The 19985-nt window shown below is 47.1% G+C and overlaps 1 protein-coding gene across 1 annotated transcript; it reads right to left on the bottom strand.

Moving 5' to 3' along the window:
- On the bottom strand, nucleotides 1-11110 carry kpnb3 (karyopherin (importin) beta 3). Its single transcript, XM_015941770.3, has 26 exons — nucleotides 10953-11110; nucleotides 9577-9657; nucleotides 8385-8577; nucleotides 8214-8316; nucleotides 8046-8142; nucleotides 7874-7978; nucleotides 7678-7800; nucleotides 7482-7602; nucleotides 7323-7410; nucleotides 7140-7246; nucleotides 5867-5991; nucleotides 5696-5785; nucleotides 5435-5608; nucleotides 5146-5364; nucleotides 4987-5070; nucleotides 4784-4916; nucleotides 4593-4714; nucleotides 4416-4512; nucleotides 4155-4327; nucleotides 3961-4072; nucleotides 2210-2265; nucleotides 1840-1962; nucleotides 1545-1764; nucleotides 1243-1471; nucleotides 1019-1160; nucleotides 1-947 (listed from the first exon to the last, which is right to left on the bottom strand). The coding sequence occupies exons 1-26, from the start codon at nucleotides 11028-11030 to the stop codon at nucleotides 861-863; spliced, it is 3282 nt and encodes a 1093-aa protein (XP_015797256.1). The 5' UTR covers nucleotides 11031-11110; the 3' UTR covers nucleotides 1-860.
- Between the last annotated feature and the right edge of the window lie 8875 nt (nucleotides 11111-19985).

Raw genomic sequence — 19985 nt, 5'->3', positions numbered from 1 at the left:
TTCAGAGTTTTTGATGTAATTTTATTGTTTGTAGTTTTTGGAATTCCATTTAATTCCCGCGGGGCCGCAAAGGATCAAAATCCACAAAGACGTGTTTCAGGTCCTTTAACTCTACAATTTGTGTTCCTCACCGCGGCTGCGACCACACCGAATATTGCGTCTCCGTGGAGATTCTGTCCACCTGCTACCCAATGGGGCAGAGTCGTTCGTAAACATTTAACTTCCCGTGAAAGAGACTGAAAACCGAGCTTAGACCGGCTCAACCAGACGATGTGGGACGTCTTAACTGTATTTCTAGTTAACCACTTGAACATGCTTTTACTTTGAAGCAAACCTTCTAACAGTGGCGGGCAAAGGCTACCCTCCCCCACAGGTGACACCGGGAACAATACAAAAAAAAAAAATTAATTCACAGGAGACAGGCAGTGATCGCCCAGTGTGCAGTTCCCCTTTGTTTAGCAGCTCAGTCCAAAAATAAAAGGATCTGTCTCTCCCCCCCCCCCCCCCCCACTGCCCTCCCCCCACGAGCTGGGCGATGTTTAGACTCGCTTGTTGGGGAACGGTTAGAAAGAAATCGTCCAGATAAGACACGGAACGCTGATCAGACGGGATTCTCCCTTCTTTAAATACAGTCTTTAAGGTGGATGGCCAAAGTCCTCTGCTTATATCCAAACTGCCCCCTTAAGTCGGAACGTGGGCGGAGTTCTACAGCAGCAGGGTGGGGGTGGTGACGGGGTGAAGCCTGCCTCCATACACACTACAGATCAGAGCTAGAGGAAGAAGAGGGAGTGTATGGAAGAGATCCAGGAGCTCGACTTTCCTTCATGGGCGGGAAAATGGCTGGTGGTGTGGGAGAGGGATCAGGCGGCGTTTAGCAGGTCCTGGATGGCTTTCTGCTGCGTCTCGTTCAGGGTTGAAACACACTGAGTCCATAATCCCGCAGACACCTGCAGGGGGAACCAGCTGTTAAACTTCCTAACAAGAAGGAAAATAAAACTTCAGGAACGTTCTTGCTCACCTGAACCTGGCGGATAACGTTTGCGAGCCGTTTACTGCATGCATCTTCAGTTTTAACAGACTCGTTTGCAACGCCGTCAGCTATGATGAGGAAAATCTTAGGGAGGTTGGCGTTTTCCGGTCCGAGGACTATGGGGTTGTTACTGCAGGAGACAAGAAATGTTACTCGAACATCCAGGAACGCTGTGATCCTGATCCCAAGGAAGGTGGGCGATCACTTCCAACCTTTCAATGAGGTCACACAGGAAGTCAAAGGTGTGGACAGCTTCCTCTTTGTCTTCTTTGAGCGGGAGCCAGCTGAGCCAATGAGGAAGGACCTCACTCACGTTGACACACTCGGGCCGGAACCTCACGAGCTTCCCGACAGCAGAGATGCAGTTCTCCGTGGCGTTGACGTTCTCCTTTGAGCGGGAATCTGCTGCCTGGATGACTCCGACCAGCAGGGGGAGTGCCTCTGCAACAAGAAACCCAGATGAACGAAGCCGTTCCTGCTCACAGGAACAAAGCGCTTCCTGCTAGGGTCGCACCTGTGCAGAAGGGGCGATAACTCTCCCCGCCGAACTGAGCCATGACGCCAACGCCGTACGCCGCCGCCTGCCGTACCTCAGGGCTCGAGTCGCACAGAGACTGCAACATTGAGCGCAGGAAGTACTCTGCGTACTTAAAGGAGGAGGGGCTGCAGTGTTCGATTACATCGTCAAAAATACACAGCCCCCACTGTCTGTCAGCCCATGGCCTGTTGGGACACTAAGGACCAGCAGGACACCGTTAGCTTCAAAGGAGTCGGAGGATTTTTGGGCTGTTTTCCAAAAAGGAACTTACTATTAGCTGGACGATGAGCTGCAGCAGCTGCTCGAACCACGGCAGAACCTTCTCTTTGTAGCTGCTGAACACCGAGTGCAGGATGTCCGACACTTTGGTCAGGATGTACACGTCGTTCTCATCCTGCAAATGATGAGAGAAGAGAATAAAACACAGGAAAGCAGACGCAGGGTCCTGCATGGAGCCCCAGGTTGAGGGAGATGCCGCGTACTTGCACTCGTTAAAGTACTGTGACGCCACTGGAGTGACACCAGGAGCTCTCGCTCTCTCTGACGGACAGGATTAGTTTAGGAGTACTGGAATAACGTTTACACTCTGGGCATATGCAGCTCGTTTAATCATCTCCCGTCAGTCGGAGGTCGTGTCTCACCTCATCCTGCAGCGTTTCCTCCACCTGCTCGTCATAATCTTCATCTTGTCTCTTGGCTGGGAAACACAAAGCAGTTAGTTTCAGATCACAGCAGACCTTTTCCCTTCGTAACTACACTCAACAAAAATATAAACGCAACACCTTTGTTTCTGCTCCGAGTTTTCATGAGCTGGACGTAAAATTCATTCTAGATACACAATATTACCATTTCTCAAGCATTGTTCACAAATCAGTCTAAATGTGTGATGGTGTGCACTTCTGCTTTGCTGAGATAATCCATCCCACCTCACAGGTGTGCCACATCAAGATCATGAGTAGTGCACAGGTGTACCTTATACTGTCCACAATAAAAGGCCACCCTAGAATGTGCAGTTTTGTCTCACAGCAAAATGCCACAGATGCCACAAGCATTGAGGGAGCGTGCATTTGGCGTGCTGACAGCAGGAATGTCAACCAGATCTGTTGCTCGTGCATTGAATGTTCATTTGAATGTCCTCCACCATAAGCAGTCTCCAAAGGCGTTTCAGAGAATATGGCAGTACATCCAACCGGCCTCACAACCGCAGACGACGTGTAACCACACCAGCCCAGGACCTCCACATCCAGTAGGTTCACCTCCAAGATCATCTGAGACCAGCCACTCAGACAGCTGCTGAAACAATTGGTTTGCATAACCAAACGATTTCTGCACAAACTGTCAGAAACCGTCTCAGGGAAGCTCAACTGCATGCTCGTCGTCCTCGTCGGGGTCTTGACCTGACTCCAGCTCGTCGTTGTAACAGACGTGAGTGGGCAAATGCTCACATTCGATGGCGTCTGGCATGTTGGAGAGGTGTTCTCTTCACGGATGAATCTCGGTTTACATTGTTCAGGGCAGATGGCAGACAGTGTGTGTGGCGTCGTGTGGGTGAGTGCTTTGCTGATGTCAATGTTGTGGATCGAGTGGCCCATGGTGGTGGTGGGGTTATGGTATGGGCAGGCATCGGTTATGGCCCAAGAACACAGGTGCATTTTATTGATGGCTTTTTGAATGCAGAGAGATATCGTGATGAGATGCTGAGGCCCATTGTTGTGCCGTACATTGATGAACATCACCTCATTTTTCAGCAAGATAATGCACGGCCCCATGTTGCAAGGATCTGTACACAATTCTTGGAAGCTGAAAATGTCCCAGTTCTTGCATGGCCGGCATACTCACCGGACATGTCACCCGTTCAGCATGTTCGGGATGTGCTTGACAGGCGTATACGACAGCGTGTACCAATTCCCACTAATATCCAACAACTTTGCACAGCCATTGAAGAGGAGTGGGCCAGCGTTCCACAGCCCACAATTGACAATCTGATAAACTCTATGCGAAGAAGATGTGTTGCACTGCATGAGGCAAATGGTGGTCACACCAGATACTGACCGATTCTGAGTCCCCAGACCCCCAATAAAGCAAAAAAACTGCGCATTCCAGGGTGGCCTTTTATTGTGGGCAGTATAAGGTACACCTGTGCACTACTCATGATGTCAGATCAGCATCTTGATGTGGCACACCTGTGAGGTGGGATGGACTATCTCAGCAAAGCACAGGTGCTCACTATCACACATTTAGACTGATTTGTGAACAATGTTTGAGAGAAATGGTAATATTGTGTATCTGAAATGAATTCTAGATCTTTAAGTCCATCTCATGAAAAATCGGAGCAGAAACAAAGGTGCAGCATTTATATTTTTGTTGAGTGTATGTAATGATCACCTCCCACCTTGTCTGAGCTCCTGGTTCTTGAAGTGCTCCTCGAGCTTCCCCTTTAGGATGCCGCCCAGCTCCTCAAAGTGCTCGTTGTTCAGACACCCGTCTCCCATCAGCTCGATGCACTGAAACAAGCCAGATTTAACCACGGCTGTTGGGAACACCACATCATATTCAGACCCCACCTCCTCCCACAGCAGTAATCACCTTGGCGAAAGAGTGCATGACCTCTGACAGGACGTCGGAGTCGGGCTCGGTGCCGATGGCCTTGATGAGGGCGTCACACATGAAGTGCCACATCTGGGTGAGGTACTCGGGCCCTCGGACCCGGGCACACTCCAGCAGCAGAGGCATGGACTCGGCCGCCGCCACGCGCACACGTGACACGGTTAAAGAAACATTTGCTCCATTCAAGAGTTCGCGTTGAACCCGGCATTTCACACATCGACGTTTGAATCAGAAGGATATCATCGTGAAAGTAGAACTTCAGCAGAGGAACCATCAGCTTCACCACCTGCTCCGTGTACTCCACAAACCCCTCCTTCAGCTCCTTGGCGTAACACACCTGAGAAAAACCCAGGAGGACATTTTAGAAACCACTCAAGTCGACCAGTGATGACTCGCTCGTGTTGCGGATCAGCTCACCAACATCTGGCAGGCTGTGGCCTTCTCCTCCAGACCAGCCGTCTTGATTCCAAAGCTCTGCTGGTCTCCCAGATTCACGAACTCCCAGCCCTCGTCCTCCGATATGTTCTCCATGTCCTGAGCTACGGAGCAACCCTTCAGTCAGATCAGAACTGTGGAGTCTGATGTTTAAAGATGTGAGGAGTACGTACTGTCCAGCAGCGCCACCTCAGGCTTGATGGAGGCCGTCTTCATCAGCGGACCCATGACCACGGGCAGGTACTGCTGAAACTCCTTCCCCAGAATCTTACACATCCGCGCCCAGGCCGAGATCATGTACGAGATCTAAACCACAAACATGCCATTATGGATGACCTCCAGAAACGCCAGACAGAATCACCGTGAGTCCCTCTACCTGAGGATCGTCGTCCTCCAGGTCGTTGAAGTCCGTCTGGGTCTTGAGGAGCAGCTGCATCACCGCCGAGGCGTCGGGCATGAACTGGAACGGGAGGAGGACACGAGTGGGTACGAGCGTTCACACAGACTGGTCTCTACCGTGCGGCGGTCCGCCTACCTTCTCCTTGCCGACAGCCAGGCCGATTAAGCTGATGCACTCAATGGTTTTCCCGCGCAGCAGCCGCAGCTCCTTCTGCACGGCGTTCTCGACGATGTGTCTGAGCGAGGGCATGAAGAGGTCGTAATACGGCACAAACTTCTCCTCGGCCGTGTCGGCCACAGACGCGATGGACGTCACCACCTGCTCCAGGACCAGCTTGGTTCCCTTCTGGATCAGCTGATGAGAAACATTAGAGTTAGCGTCCGAGGCCGATGCAGGCGGACAGTCGGCATGTGTGGACCCATACCTCCTGCAGCTTGGCAACCATGATGACGTGGAGGTGCTGCACCAAGCTGTCCAGATAAGGGATGAGCAGCGATTTGGGACAGTCCTCTGTGAAGTTGATGAGCGCAGCAGCAGCGTGCGCCTGAACCCGAGGGTTACTCTGGTCCTCCATCGTCTGGAGCAGAGCAGAGATGACCTGGAAACCATAGCAACAGAACTTTAAACATCACAGCCTTCCACACCAACCGTCAGGAGGGAAAACACAAATCTCACATCCAGATACCTTATCATGGAACTTCTTTTGAAACGTTGGAGCAAAGTCGGTGGCCATCTGTCCAATCGCGTTGCAGGCAGCGTAGCGCACCCTCGGGTGCTGGGAGGGAGACAGAAGTGAAACGTAAGAACGTACACGTCAGGCTTAACCGGGCGTCTCTGTGGCGGTTTCATTTCTCACAGGGTCGGAGCAGAACAGGAGGACAAAGCTGACGATCTCCTGGAGGATGGCCTCCATCTGCTGGTGGCACCCCTCCCCGATGGCAGACAGAGCCATCAGTCCAGCGTGGCGGTACTTCCAGTCAGCTGTGAGGGTCATTATGAACCAGCCATTTAAACACGTCTATGTCACCTGGGTAGGGTTGGGCATCGACTGGAACGGTTCCAACTGTTAGTTTTTCCCGGAATTGTTCAATGTTTCATTTTCGGTTCCTAGAATGCCGACGGAAGAGGAATCCGCGGCCGATCTCCGTGGAAAATAAATGTGATCTGCAAATTGTGATCAACGCTTTTCAGAGCTGATCACACCAGCTGTCTGTGTGCAGCACGAGTCCCCCACCCAGATATAAACAAACGCGTCTGCTGAACTTTTACTCCGTAACGTAAACTTTACCTCCTGCAGCGTAGAGGAAACGTGTTAAATACGTCAACACGGTGGATTTAATAGAAGCTTTAAGGAACAAACTCTGGATGGTGTGAGGTGAGTTTGTCTCACTGCAGAAATAAAAACACACACGCAGCGTCAGCAGTCAGACACAGCCGCTCACCAACACTCCTGTGTGTGTGTGTGTGAGCGTCAGAAGGCTGAACAATAACCAGTAGAATAATTAAAGTAATCATGCTAGAGCAGCTTCTCTGTGGTGGACCACACCAGCTTCTGCCACAATAAATAATAATAATAAATCACACACAAAGTTGTGAAAATTCCTTTCTGAACTATTTCTGTTGAGTTTTAATGTTTAAAATCTGTTAGATTGTTGCTGACAGCAGCTACGTTTAAGTTTCACTTCCTGTTCTGACTGAACGCTGCTGCAGCATGGAGGTGTAGTTCTCAGTCATCCTGGACATGATCATCCTGAGAGTTTTAGCTGAAAACAGCTGAACGTTCCTGGATGTGTTGGAGACATTTAGCCTCTCATCCCAGAGGCTTCTTCCAGACTTTGGTTGTGGTCAGAAACAAACACACTGGTTGTGCTGCAAGTCTTTTTCTTCTTTTCTCTAACACATGTTTTTGTCTAAATGAAGGAGATGTTGTTGTTCATAGAATTAAAATTCATGTTGAAGTTAAGATTATTTCATCAAGTAGGACCCGTGGTTAGCTGGCTCATGTAAAACATGTCATGTCTTGAAAGAATCGGAAATCGATAGGAACCGGAATCGAAACGAGGAATTGGAATCGTTCAAAATCAAACGATGCCCAACTCTACACCTGGGTTAAAAGTGTTCTCACTCACGGTTCTGCAGCATCTGCATGATGTGTTGTTTGATCATGGGTAGGACGATCTTTCCTCCCAAGCCACAGGCGATCCTGTCCAGAGCGCTCTCCCCGGCCACGGCGTTACTGGGGAGGAATGTCGGCGTCTAACGTCACATCTCTGAGGAGACTCCCCTCTACTGAACTTTCAAACAAGAGCTACCTGTCAAAGTCGTCGTCCTCCAGCTCGTCAGCCTGAGCCCACTCCTCGTCATCCTCCAAGTCCACCATCATGGCCAACATCTGGGGCACTGAGAACACAGACGCCATGAGCTACAGGAAGTTCTGACCCGCTTAAGATGATGACTAAACACACACTCACCGCTCTGCGCTACTATCGCTGTGTGTTTCCTCAACATGGCTGCTGCCGTCTCTGACAACGTGACGACCACTTCCAACGCCAGCTGCCTCTGCATGTTGGTCAGGTTGGTGTCGGCGCACAGCTGCAGGGAGCAGAGTTAGTTTTTCCGGAGAAGGGTTGAAACGCCAGAACCTGCCGTCCGGAGGCCCAAACCCACCTTCAGACAGAGCTGCAGCGTCGCCTCCAGGTTGGGTCTCAGGTATTTAGGTGCCGAGTCGGCGATTTCCACCAACGACTTGAGCACAGAGTCGTCTCCCTGGTAGCACGACTCATCCACAGCCTGATTTATTGAATTAAAGTTAGAAACGGTCGCGGGACAACTCATTTACAACACTCAACAACCCTTACTGTACCTGCAGAATTCCCGGCAGCAGGTCGGAAAAATGCTTCAGCAGAGCCGTGTTGCTCTCGTTGGACAAAACAAAGGAAGCTGCAGCTCGAGCCGCCAGGGTGCGGATCTGGAAAAGGGCGTGAATCAGCTACGGAGCATTCAGTTACGGTAAAGCACAGCCCGGGGAGGGGTACCTGTGGGTTCGCCTGATCCTGCATGCACTGGACCAGCATGCGTTTGACAACCTCCAGATAATGCTGCTGCTGGTTGCCAAAGATTCCTGGAAAGTTCCTAAAGCCAAAGAGAAAACTCCGTTAGAGGGATGGCTGAGCGGGCGAGCCTGCGGAGGAACCGGAGCTCACCAGAATATGTGCAGGGCAGCTTCTCGGAGGTTAACGTTGTCGGAGTTCACGGAGTCAAAAAGGAACTTCAGAACTTCTGGCCAGTGGTTGGTCCCGTTATCGTCTAGAGGCAAGGACACCGTTAACATGAATCTAGACCATTCCATACTGGGAATGCAGCTCCAACCGTACCGATGAGGTTTCGGCACAGCTCTGCTGCGATGTCGCAGACTTTCTTGCGGATGTTTGGGGAGGCGGCCTGCTGGATGCAGATCAGCAGTTCTGACTTGACGGCAGTCTGCATCTCCAGGGTCAGACCTGGGTAGATTTCCTCAAAGGAGGACGACAGCAGTCGCCGTAGCAACACCGCTGCCATCTGTCTGACCTGAGGAGACAAAAACTTCAGCCTCTGTGGGCGGAGCCACTGCACAGGAAGTCTTAGGGGCTCGACACACGGGAGGCAACAAACGACCGCGATCAGCGAAATTCGTCGCTGCCGCTTTTATTACCCGACACACGGGAGGCGACCCGCGGCAGCGGCAAAGCCGTCGCGTTCTGTTCCATGGCGAAATTGAAACTTCCTTTGTTTTGATTGGCTGTGTCAGGTTGGAGGGAATTAGGGTTATTTAAGCGGTTCAGAGTTTAAGAAGTGGTAGATATGATGTTTCACAAGGTGCTGCTAGTTATGTGAAATCTTACTTCTGATTTTACTATATAAAACAATAATAATCAACTTCTCCTTCATGTTTGCTCGAAGATGTACGGAGCGTCCTGTCTGCTCTGGCCAGTGAATGAAACCTCCGTTGATTGGTCCTCGTCCGAGCGACAGCGATGAAAAGTTGAAAATATTCCAACTTTCTGGGATCGTGTCGCTGGGTCGTCTGTGCACGACACGTGCAAGAGTGCAAAATTTCACACGCACGTTTTTCGCGTTTCGCTTGGTAGGAGGGAAACCCGCCATTATCGCTTTGTCATGCATGTCTCATTGAAAATGAATGGAGAGGCGATGTCGCCTCCCGTGTGTCGAGCCCATTATGAGTAAAGACGAGCGGAACCAGAACGCTAAAATGTGCAGCATCGTAGAAGCCCCTCCCCCGGGGCCGAGCACCTCACCGCCCGCTCTTGTTTCAAACGTCTAAAAATAATCAGCCTCGGAGGTATGAAAAGGGAAGCAGCAGCTGGTCGAGTCACGGTAAACTTAACCAGTGAGTCACAACGAGTCACGAGTCGAGTCGTGTTGATGCAATAACCAGATTCTAAAAATGCCATCAACCCTTTGCAAACGGGGACGTTAAAGCTTAAAGATGTGCTTTTGATGCCGTTTTGACCTTCCTCGCCTCAGACGGGGGGAATTTAAAACACACACACACACACACACACACACCTCCTCAGCTGCTGATGCATCTCTGATGGCCTGCAGCAGGAACGTGATCTTGGTCTGTCCTGGGATGTTTTCGTATGTCTCCTGCAGGGAAAAAGAAAAACGAACATAGATGAGTCCCAAATATGCCGATTCACACAAACAAAGTCAGACCTGACGGAAGATAACACGTCTGAGGACCACGGGGCTGGAAATTCACAAACTGGTTCAACTGGGAGTGACCTTAAGAGAATGCAGCAGGTTAAAGTAAACCCACAAATTTAAGTATCTGATGTGGTGGAGCTTACATTTCTACAGCGATAACCAACCTGAAGGGTGTTGTCAAGTGACATTAGCATCACAAAAACATGCTGGGAGGAGCCCCGGTGTGGCAACGCTGCAGAGACTGGATTTAATCCCTGATAAACAAGAAGCTGTTTAGTTTTGAGCCATTCTACGGATTCAGAAAGAAGGGTGGGAAGTTTACAACCACTGGTGGATTCAAAAGAATGACCCAATGGTTGCCTTGTCAACAGTCTAGATTTGAGATTACGATGTTCAGAAGTTGATTGTATGCAACACTGGCCTGTGATAGAGCCCATAAGCCTAGCACAGAGGCAGGCAGCCTGCTTTACAAAGGAAACCGCTGACTGTTGGTGAGAAGATCCACCACCTCATCTAGTCTGGCATCAGGGAGGAAACCAGCTGCAGCAGCAGGCTAGCCCTGGTGGGGAGTGTTCACAGGCCGCACCTCAGGTAAAACAACAGGAAATGAACACCTGAGTGGAGCCCAGGGGCAGTTTACGTCACAAGTAGCTTCACACATAAATATCACGGAATACATGTGTTTAAAACGCCTCCATCTGGTTGTATCTGCTGCTAAAAGGAGCCAAGGCCACAACATAACTGGTGTCAGGATGAGTACCCGCCGTGGGCTTCATGAGGCGGTGTTATGACAACGTTTTAAGGCGTCACCAGGCTCCACAGCCCGGTGTTCGGCTCAGTGTGGCCCACGATGGGTCTTTAGTGAGTCAGCATCAGCTCGGGCAGCTAGCTGCTTTAGCTCCACGCTACTTCCTGTAGCTTCTGTCAGCTGGAGATTTGAGATTAGCTCCTGGCAAAGCAGAGCGTTTCACTTTTCCCAGCCTGCCGGAGCAACTCAAGAGTCGGCGGCCGGCGCGCACGCATGGCGCCCCGGCGGGATACGCGTCCCCGCGCCTCATATCAAAGCCCACATAACTACGCAACACGCTGGTGGCTAGCTTTAGCCGACCGTCACCGGGACTCACACATCGCACGTGGGCTACCGAGTCTGCCGCGAAACCAGCGAGCGCGCGGCCGGTCTCGGAGGCTAGCGTTTGTTTTCAACGCTCCGCCGCCGACAGCACGCGTCTTCTTACCTCTGCTTGTTTTCTGACATTGTTGTCAGAACTCATGAGGTTCCCCAGCAGGAGGTAGAAATGCTGCTGCTCCGCCATTGCAGTCAGATCCGAAAGACCAGCCGGGTGAAGAAGCTGCGAAGTGAACCCGGCAGACCCCGCTCTGGCTACACAATTACGCTGATCCCCATTGGCTGATTTTATGAACTCTACTCGCTGATGATTGGTCCACCTAGTTGTGGCAATACACGCTATTGGCTGGTGAGGGTTCTCGTTCTCTTATTGGTTGGAATTGGCAAAGGAAAGTGACAGAGTTGTTTCTATTTGCCGTCAGTAAATGACTAAAACGCGGGAGTTTATTGCATGTCTGCTGGGAAATCAGACAATTGAGTGTGCCTTTTCTCCGCTGGGTCTGCGGATGATGCTCAACAGGGACAGCAGGGTGGAGACTGTGTTCAGATGCCCGGACTTAGGCCTAAATATTAATGGCAGTTAATTATACGGCCTTTAATTCAATGCAATTTACCCAACATCAACAAATACTGCAAGAAAGAATCAGAATAGGTTTATTGCCATTGTCAGTGAACAAACAATTCACAAACTAGGAACTTGCTTCGGTAATGTGCTACATATAACATGAATAATAAGATTAAAAATAGAATAAAATATAATAAAAAAACTAGAATAAAACTTTCAGCTATAAAAAATGGCAGGTAATGGTAACATGGCCGATAAGGTGACGTTGTGTCGAGTACAGAAGACGAGCATGGTTGTGTGTTTATAAGCTGTTCACAAGTCTAACGGCAGATGGAAAGAAGCTGTTCTTATGGCGGGAGGTTCTGGTCCGGATGGACCGTAACCTCCTGCCCGAGGGAAGCGGCTCAAAAAGTCTGTGACCCGGGTGCGAAGGGTCAGCTGCTATCCGACCTGCACGTCCCCGAGTTCTGGAGACGTACAGGTCCTGGAGAGATGGAAGGCTGCAGCCAATCACCTTCTCAGCAGAGCGCACAATGCGCTGCAGTCTATGTTTGTCCCTCACTGTGGCTCCAGCGTACCACACAGCGATGGAGGAGGTGAGGATGGACTCAATGATGGCCGTGTAAAACTGCACCATCATCTGGGCCGGCAGCTTGGCCTTTTTCAACTGCCGCAGAAAGTACCTCTGCTGGGCCTTTTTGATCAGGGAGCTGATGGATGGCTCCCACCTAAGGTCATGTGTGATGGTGGTTCCGAGGAAGCGGAAGGAGTCCACAGTGGTGACGGGGGTGTCCGTCAGGACGAGGGGGAGAGATGGGGCTGTGACTGAAATATTAATAATCAAATAAACAGTAATGCAATGCTGCAGTAAACCTTAGCAGTATTGCTTGAATAATTTGTTATTCTGGTTGGAAACGCTTTAGTTTGGGTTGGGAGAAGATGAGATGAGAGACCTGGAGGAAAATAAAAGCAAAATGCTGTGACTAGCTTCGTCCTGAGGTCAAATATGAAAACAAAACTATTTCATCAGAGTTTGGAGTCTCAGAAAGCCAGCTGTCTGCAAACGTTTCCTGTCATCCAGGGTGTCTTAATTAGCTCAAAATAAAGACTATTAATAAGGTTATGCCTAAAACAAATGCCTCTGATCAGAGTCAAAACATCTTCAAAAATCACTTCACTCAGAAACATCTTTGAAAAACAGCTGCACTTCAGCGTTCAGCCAGCAGAGGATGCTGCAGGATATTTTACAGAATAAACGTCTCGGGTCGCACGTCTTTTCAGGTGTTTAGTTAGAAAAGGTCTAATTTCTTTATTTTCAGAGGTCAGATTAGGTAATAATGTCATCAGGATGACTGATTTTTGACATATTGTGTTTTTTTATTATTGTTTAAATGGGAGTTCAGGATTCATGGACACATTTTTGGCACGTTCGGAACCTCATAATAATCGGTTTATTAACTTTAATCAGGCTTACGTCTGTTTTAGATGAAAAAGAAAACTCAGCAGCTAAACAGAGAGCCTCCGCTAATGCAAAACGCTGCAGCAATAACTCATCAGTCAGTCTGGAGTGAAAAAAGGAAGTTTAGCGCTGAGTTTTTAATACGACATACAAACATCCAGGTGTTTAGGTTCTCCAACTCAGAGGAGACCTTGTGTGCATTTAGGCCTCATTTATGTAAAAAAAAAAAAGGAAACACGTTTCTGGAAACCTGACTAAAACAGTGTTAGTGTTTGGCTTTTCTCACCGTTGACTGGTATGCTGAGGGAGCAGAAAGTTAAACAGCTGTTAACAACGATCTAAAAAAATCTAATTTTATTCTGCAACCTAAATTCATAAAGTCAGCTGTGGAAATAATACAAATTAGATCGTTAAACACATTTTAAAGTCACTTTTCTAATAACTTGCAGCAGTGGCCTCCTCTCTGGTGTGTGTGTGTGTGTGTGTGTGTGTGTGTGTGTGTTTTCATTGCTCCTTCAGAAAGGTGAACCTCAGTCACTGTTAGGTTTCCAGAGATCAACACATCCAATCTTCACACCCAGGCGAGCTGCATGTTTGACGGATTAAAAGTCAATATTTCTCTGTGACACACACGCTCGGCTCACAGTAGAGCTGTGTTCGTGCAGCACAAGGCAGCCATTGAAGGCTGGAGCGTGGGGGTGAAGGTGCTGGCTTTGGACGCCCAACACATTAAATAATATTCAAAAGACTCAAATTTATTAAAACTCTAAACATTTGATTGGTATAATATAACAATTATTAACTTTCATATTAAATTTATCAAGCAATTCTATAATAATACAACAATAATACTAAATAAAAATCCCACTTGACACTTAGGTGCATAAATAATCCATGAGCAGGCAGGAAACCTTTAAAAGATTTAAGACTGCAGATTGTTTTGGAAAATGCTAATCTTGCCAAAGAGATACAGCTACTACAAACTCAGAAATGTGTGTATCATGTACGATACAGTTAGCCTTATAGAGCTATTGGGTCCCCAGACATGGCGGCTGGTCTCGGGGTTATTTGAGATAGACACATTTCTACCATTATTTGCTGAAGCTCTAGTATTTCTCCTCACTTGGGTTCATTAATTCATTGAGAAATTCTGCTGGGACTAATTGAATGTTCAAAACGATGAAGGTTTTCCTTTTTTCTTATTGGGTAACAACAGAAAATGTGTAAAATTTGGGACTAAAATCCCATAGTTTTTCTTCCGGCTCTTGGAGAGTACAGATGCTTTTTTTTCTCCTCTCCCTCCTCCTCATCCCATGGCTCTTTGTCCAGTCTTGTGTGCACGGCACTTTCTGCATTTTTTTCTGGAAACTGGAAATTATTAAACATGGATCTGGTCAGTTGGTCTCTTAATGCGATTGACAAAATCTTTTCAACGATGAGATCAGGAGAAGGGGCTCCCAGATGCCCCTCTGGGACAGAGCCAGCTGGGTTTATCATGGACTCCTGGAAGCAGTGGAACCTGATCTGTCTGTCTCAGCTGTCTGTAGAGGACTCTGAAGATGTTTGGATATTTGTCGTTTTGGTGTCGGGATTCCTGCTGTTTGGCCTGAGCGGTTACCTGGTTTATTGGAAAATTAATGAGCTTTCGAGGAATATTGGCTCAATCCCGGACTCAGGGATGGAATGCATTGCGCTGTGAACTCATAAACTCATATAATTGTTGAGATGAGTCATAAGCTTGGAACTTTGGCTGAGATTCAGGCTCTGGCACAGAAGGTGGATTCCATCAAGGAGCGAGTTACCGGATCAGCACGGATCGGAATAGATTAATTACGCCATTATTGGATCTAGAGGGGTTGAAGACCAACAGAACACTAATGCAGAGGGGAAATTATCTGTCTGTCCCCAAAACAATTCTTATCTGAATCTGGTGCCCTTGAGCCTGTGAGGCTGAAGTGTAAACTCCCCTCAGAAGAAATGTGGAATGCTGCTGTCGCCATGAAAACTCTTTCTCCCTATCCCAGCCTGGGCGGGACTGTGACCGGTGAAGGCCGTGGAACCGTATCTAGGAGTCAATGTGCCCTCCAACCCATTATCTCCTTCCCTTGTCCAGACAGAGGTGATGAGCGCTGCTCCATGTGGCTGCACGCACTGAAATGAGGAGAATCCAAACCCTACCTCCCCACCTAGTGGACACTTATGTTGTGTAATGTCTGAAGTCTGTTGCATTTCTGTCTGAGGTGTTTTTTTGCATAGCAAAGCTGCCCTCTCTGTTGAGGGTAACTCTGAAGTGCCTTTTTCCCCTCCCCCTGACTCTATCATCATATAAACCCTCTTGATCTATAATGGTAGCGTGACTCGGGTTGCGAATGACCACAGTCACCAATTCTTGTCACGTGTCAATGTATGTATGTCTGATCTCAGAATTGTCTGTACTGAAACTCTAATTTCCCTCTGGGATTAATAAAGTATTTTTGAACTGAAGTGAACTGAATTGAATATTCTAGGATCACTGGATGCAGACTAAAGCAAAAGACCTTCGAAGGGGTTTAACAGCGCAGGATGGAAGAATGAATTTAAGAATGACATCCTGTGGTCAAATTTAGTTGCTGCAGTCCGTTTTTTATAAACAAAAAGTCTCTCTACCGTTCCACGAGTTTCAAGGCTGTTGCCAGTTATGGGTCAGCGCCAGAAGATTCTAGATGACAACCAAAGACAAGTCACACACAGGAAGTTGGTAAACAGATGAATCCATTGTCATATCTGGCGTTAGCACTCTTGGGTGTTTTATGGTAGGGAGAACCTACTACACTTATTATGGTAATATGATGCATCTTGTTTCCACTACTGGAACTTCACTGGGTCAGCCGAACGGGCCATCTTCAGGAACTCTCGGAGTACCTGAACTGAACAGGGGTAGGTACTCAGAGTGGCCCGGTGGAGTTGCCGAGCTGAACTTTGATTGGTTGTAACTCCATGAGAAATGACATCAGCAGACGCCGTCCAAAACAACAAATAAATAAGCACAGATTGCATTGCCGGTATTAAACTCCCAACACTGAAAAACTCCTCCACAACAACGTAATTCAGGGGCATCGATGTCTCACAGAGCGCCTTAAAAAAATCAGCTTCTTTCAGTCATTGAACGCCACATATAACATCACGCAGCTGCTCTCTGCATTAGAAGAAGTGATGATTGTTTGTCGTCTTGCTGTTAGCTTGCTGTTACCGCTCTGAACAACTCCGTAAAGGAAGTAAAAATACTCATTATTCACTTCACACAAACATTTCACTATAATATTGAGCTGTTGGTGATGGAAAAAATAGCTTGAGATGATTTTAGAGACGACTATTTGCTTCTAATTCACCATTAGCATTGTTAGCTCAATGTTAGCCTCTAGCCTGCTGCATAAGAAATTAGTGTAAAACTAAAAGATGCCGTGGCTTCTCAGGGGTACAAGAAATAACTTCTAGGTCGCTCATGTTTACTGGTGTTGGTTCTTTTAAAAAGTCTGGAGCTTTTTCCTGCTGATGTTGAATTACAGATGCTGGTGTTGCAGCGTTAGCTCGGAGAGACTCTGCAACCTCACAGGCTCACTAAGTGTAAACAGTAACCCTCTTTAGCTGAAAGGAGAAAAGCTAACAACCGCCCGGCCGGGTGAGAATGTACCCCTCCTTCCAACATTTGAGAATTAGACTCACTTGTGAGTCTAATTCTCACATGTTGCTCCTTTAAAGAGCTCTACAGGAGAACAGATTCATCCTCAGTCACACCAGATAATGAAGATCTCAGCATCATCACTTGTTAAAAAAATGTGATGGATTGTGTGGTGGATTTGAATTCTCCCAGAGCCCACGTCCCTGTAACGCAGGCCACCTTTCACCCGTCCTGCCTCCTCGGCCTCTGCGGTGATGGCCGGGCTGTAAAAACTGAACCCAAGGAGGTCATCCTGAAGTTTGCACAGGCCCGGAGCATTTATCCTCTCAGGGGGGTTTGGTAGCTCTGCGGTGGTGAGGCAGAGGCAGAGAGAGATGAATGTCCTCGTCTCTGGAAGCAGAGGAGGAGGTCTTATTTGTCTCCTTCGCTCGGCTGGATAGGTTTGTCAGATGATTTATTGCTGCCATTACTTAGTGAATGGAGGGTCACCCCTGCTGCTCATTGGAGCGACAGCCTCCTCTAACCCTAACCTGACTGGCGACGCTCACATTTCCTGCATTTCGATTCCAGCAGGTGGATAAAACTTTTGTCACAACCGAAAACATTTTGTTTTCTTCTTGCTGTTAAAGGTGGACAATTATGTCTTCAGCCACCTATTAGAATTGATTGAGAATAAGATTTTTATTGGATGTAACTGGCTGACCTTTAGAGTAAAGCAGTTTGAAGATGGCCGCCACAGCTGAAAAACATATCAAACACAAAAACGGCTAAAACTCAGTTCTAAAGGTATGGTGCTAAAATGCCGAGTGCTATTTACATCACTTTGTGTCACAAAGATCTTGTGATATTATAGAACATCACACTTTCAAGATTTGTGCAAAGGATTAATAAAATTATCCAAGAAAAATATGTTTTTATTATTAGTAAATTCCATTTCTCATGCTTACTCTTCTTCTTATTGTCCACAGAGTCATGAGGAGGTGGTGTCTGACTCCAGCAGTAGTCCGAGAGACACCCTGGACATGCTCCCAGCCCATCCCAGGGACACACAGAGACAAACAAGGCCTACATTCCCTCACAACTTGGGACAATTTATTTATTTAACCTTTATTTAACCAGATGAGTGGATTGAGAACTCATTTACAACGACGATCTGGCCAAGAGGCAGCAGCACATATTTAGCTTTACACCAAAGAAAAACAGATAAGATAAAAAATACAAGATAAAAATCAGATAAATAGTTAAACATAAAGACAAAGGACTGTTCTCACATATAATATGTACAAGCAGTCAGAACAGACCTAAAACAGTCTTTAGTACTCAGAAGCAGGAACATTGATCAGAAACTATTGATCACCATGAATTATTGAAGGTAGATAATGGAATGTAGGTAGTGAGCTTCAGTGGTTTCTGCAGCTCATTCCAGTCGTTGGAAGCAGCAAACTGGAATGAGGAGCGGCCAAAGGAGGTGCGAGCTTTGGGAATAACCGTAGAGATGAAGTTACTGGAACATAAATGGTGCTGGTTGTTGGAAGTGATGATGAGAGAAGATATGATGGTTCTTCTGATGATTGTTTTGTATATGAACTGATACCGACATCACAACCTGCAGGAATGGAGTGATGGCCAGTTAACAAGTGAGTACAGATCACAATGATGAGTAGTGAATGGGGCACCAGTGACCAAACAGGTTGCTGAGTGATAAATGACATCGAGTTTATGAAGAAGTTTTCTGGAAGCAGTCCTATAAATGATGTCACCGTAATCTAAGATGGGAAGGATTGTCCATTTGACCAAGGTTTGATTTGCAGAATGTGTAAAGGATGACCTGTTTCTATAGAAACCCAGTTCTAGACTTGACTTTAGAAAGTAATGAATTAATGTGAAAGTCAAATGAAAGTGTGCTGTCAAGCCAGACACCCAGATACTTATAGGAACTGATGAGCTGTAGTTCTGTACCATCCAGAAAAACAATACTAGGGTGGAGCGTTACGGTTGAAGATCATGAACTTTGTTTTACTTGTGTTTACATGAAGATGAAGGTTGGAGAAGGCATATTGAAGATGATTAAAGTTGTGCTACAAGGAGGACAAAGCTGTGTTCAAGGAAGAACTGCATGAATATAAAATGGTGTCATCTGCATATAAATGTATATGAGAACTATCAACAGCATGAACAATGTTATTAATATAGATTCTAAATAAGGCTGGGCCCTGTATCGCCCCCTGAGGAACGCCCATAGATAGAGGTAGAGGAGCAGATTGGTAACCCTCTGTTCTCACTGGCGTACGACCTAAGATGTAGCTTCTGAACCATGCCACGGATGTCTGAGAATGTCCTGTATGTTTGAGTCTACTGAATAAGATGTTGTGGTCTACAGAGTCAACGGCTTTAGCCAAGTCAACAAGCACAGCCACACAATATTCCTTATTGCCAATGGCACATATGATGTCATTTAGCACTTTAAGTGTTGCAGAGACACATCCATGGCCAGTTCTGAAGCTGGACTGCATGGAGGTAATAATACTACTGGATTCCAGATAGTTAGTTAGCTGTTTGTTGACTAAATTTTCAGTGACTTTAGAGAGGCAAGGCAGGATAGAGATAGGCCCATGACAGCTTAGGTCTGAATGATCCCTCCCTTTAAAAAGTGGAGTAACTGAAGCAAGTTTCCAGTCCTGCAGAAATGCACCAGTTTGGTGCAGCAATAACATGTGCTGCTATTTTCAGAAAGAAATGGTCAAGAGTGTCCAGTCTGGCTGATTCATGAGGATCTAACCTGAGTAACTCGGCAAGTACCTCATTTACCTGAAACAACTGCAGGGGCGTGTCCAGGGAGTGGCCTGGGGTAGCACATGCCACCCTTAGAATCTGATTTGCCACCCCACTAAGTTCCAGTTTAAATTGACTTTACATTGTCGACAAAAGGCTTGGGTTGTAAACTCCAAAATAGTGTGTGGTTGCATGCACCTTTCACCTTGTTTTCTAGCCCAGGTATGTAGTATTAATATTATTTAATTTTTTTCAAATTCACATACATAATATTTAGAGTCCCACTCAACTCCAGCTGGTGGCAGTATTGCAACAAGAAGTGACTTGCTAACCACACAAAAGTAGAAGATGAAGAGGAAAAAAATGGTGATTGTGCAATATGAAACTCAAAAATTCACTAGAAAGTAAATAAATAAATAAATGATTTGTGTAAATAAATAAATAAGCATAACCATTGGTGCCACCCATGAATAAACAAGTGCCCCGCATGGGCCACCCCATTTTAAAATTCCTGGACACGGCTCTGAACAACTGAATGGAGAAACAGGAATTGGTTGTGGGGAGGGAATCATTGCATAGCTGAGTCAAGGTCAGAGATGTGTGAAGCTGTTGCAAAGGCCTGACCGGACTTGATAAAGTGATTATTGAAAGAATTTAAAATTGTAGTTTTATCTGAGACAACAATGCC

The sequence above is a fragment of the Nothobranchius furzeri genome, chromosome 14, assembly GCF_043380555.1.
Source record: "Nothobranchius furzeri strain GRZ-AD chromosome 14, NfurGRZ-RIMD1, whole genome shotgun sequence".
Classification (NCBI taxonomy): Eukaryota; Metazoa; Chordata; class Actinopteri; order Cyprinodontiformes; family Nothobranchiidae; genus Nothobranchius; species Nothobranchius furzeri.
Note: the sequence above shows the minus strand (reverse complement) of the source record. Positions and strands in the feature narration are given on the sequence as shown.

Bases quoted from the DNA above. Each gene is read 5' to 3' on its own strand.
- kpnb3 (XM_015941770.3), bottom strand. From the start codon at position 11,030: ATGGCGGAGCAGCAGCATTTCTACCTCCTGCTGGGGAACCTCATGAGT. The intron at 7,247-7,322 runs GTAGCTCTTGTT...ATTCCTCCCCAG, and splicing joins GAGGACGACGACTTTGACAG to TAACGCCGTGGCCGGGGAGA. The intron at 948-1,018 runs GTGAGCAAGAAC...TTCCCCCTGCAG, and splicing joins ACGTTATCCGCCAGGTTCAG to GTGTCTGCGGGATTATGGAC.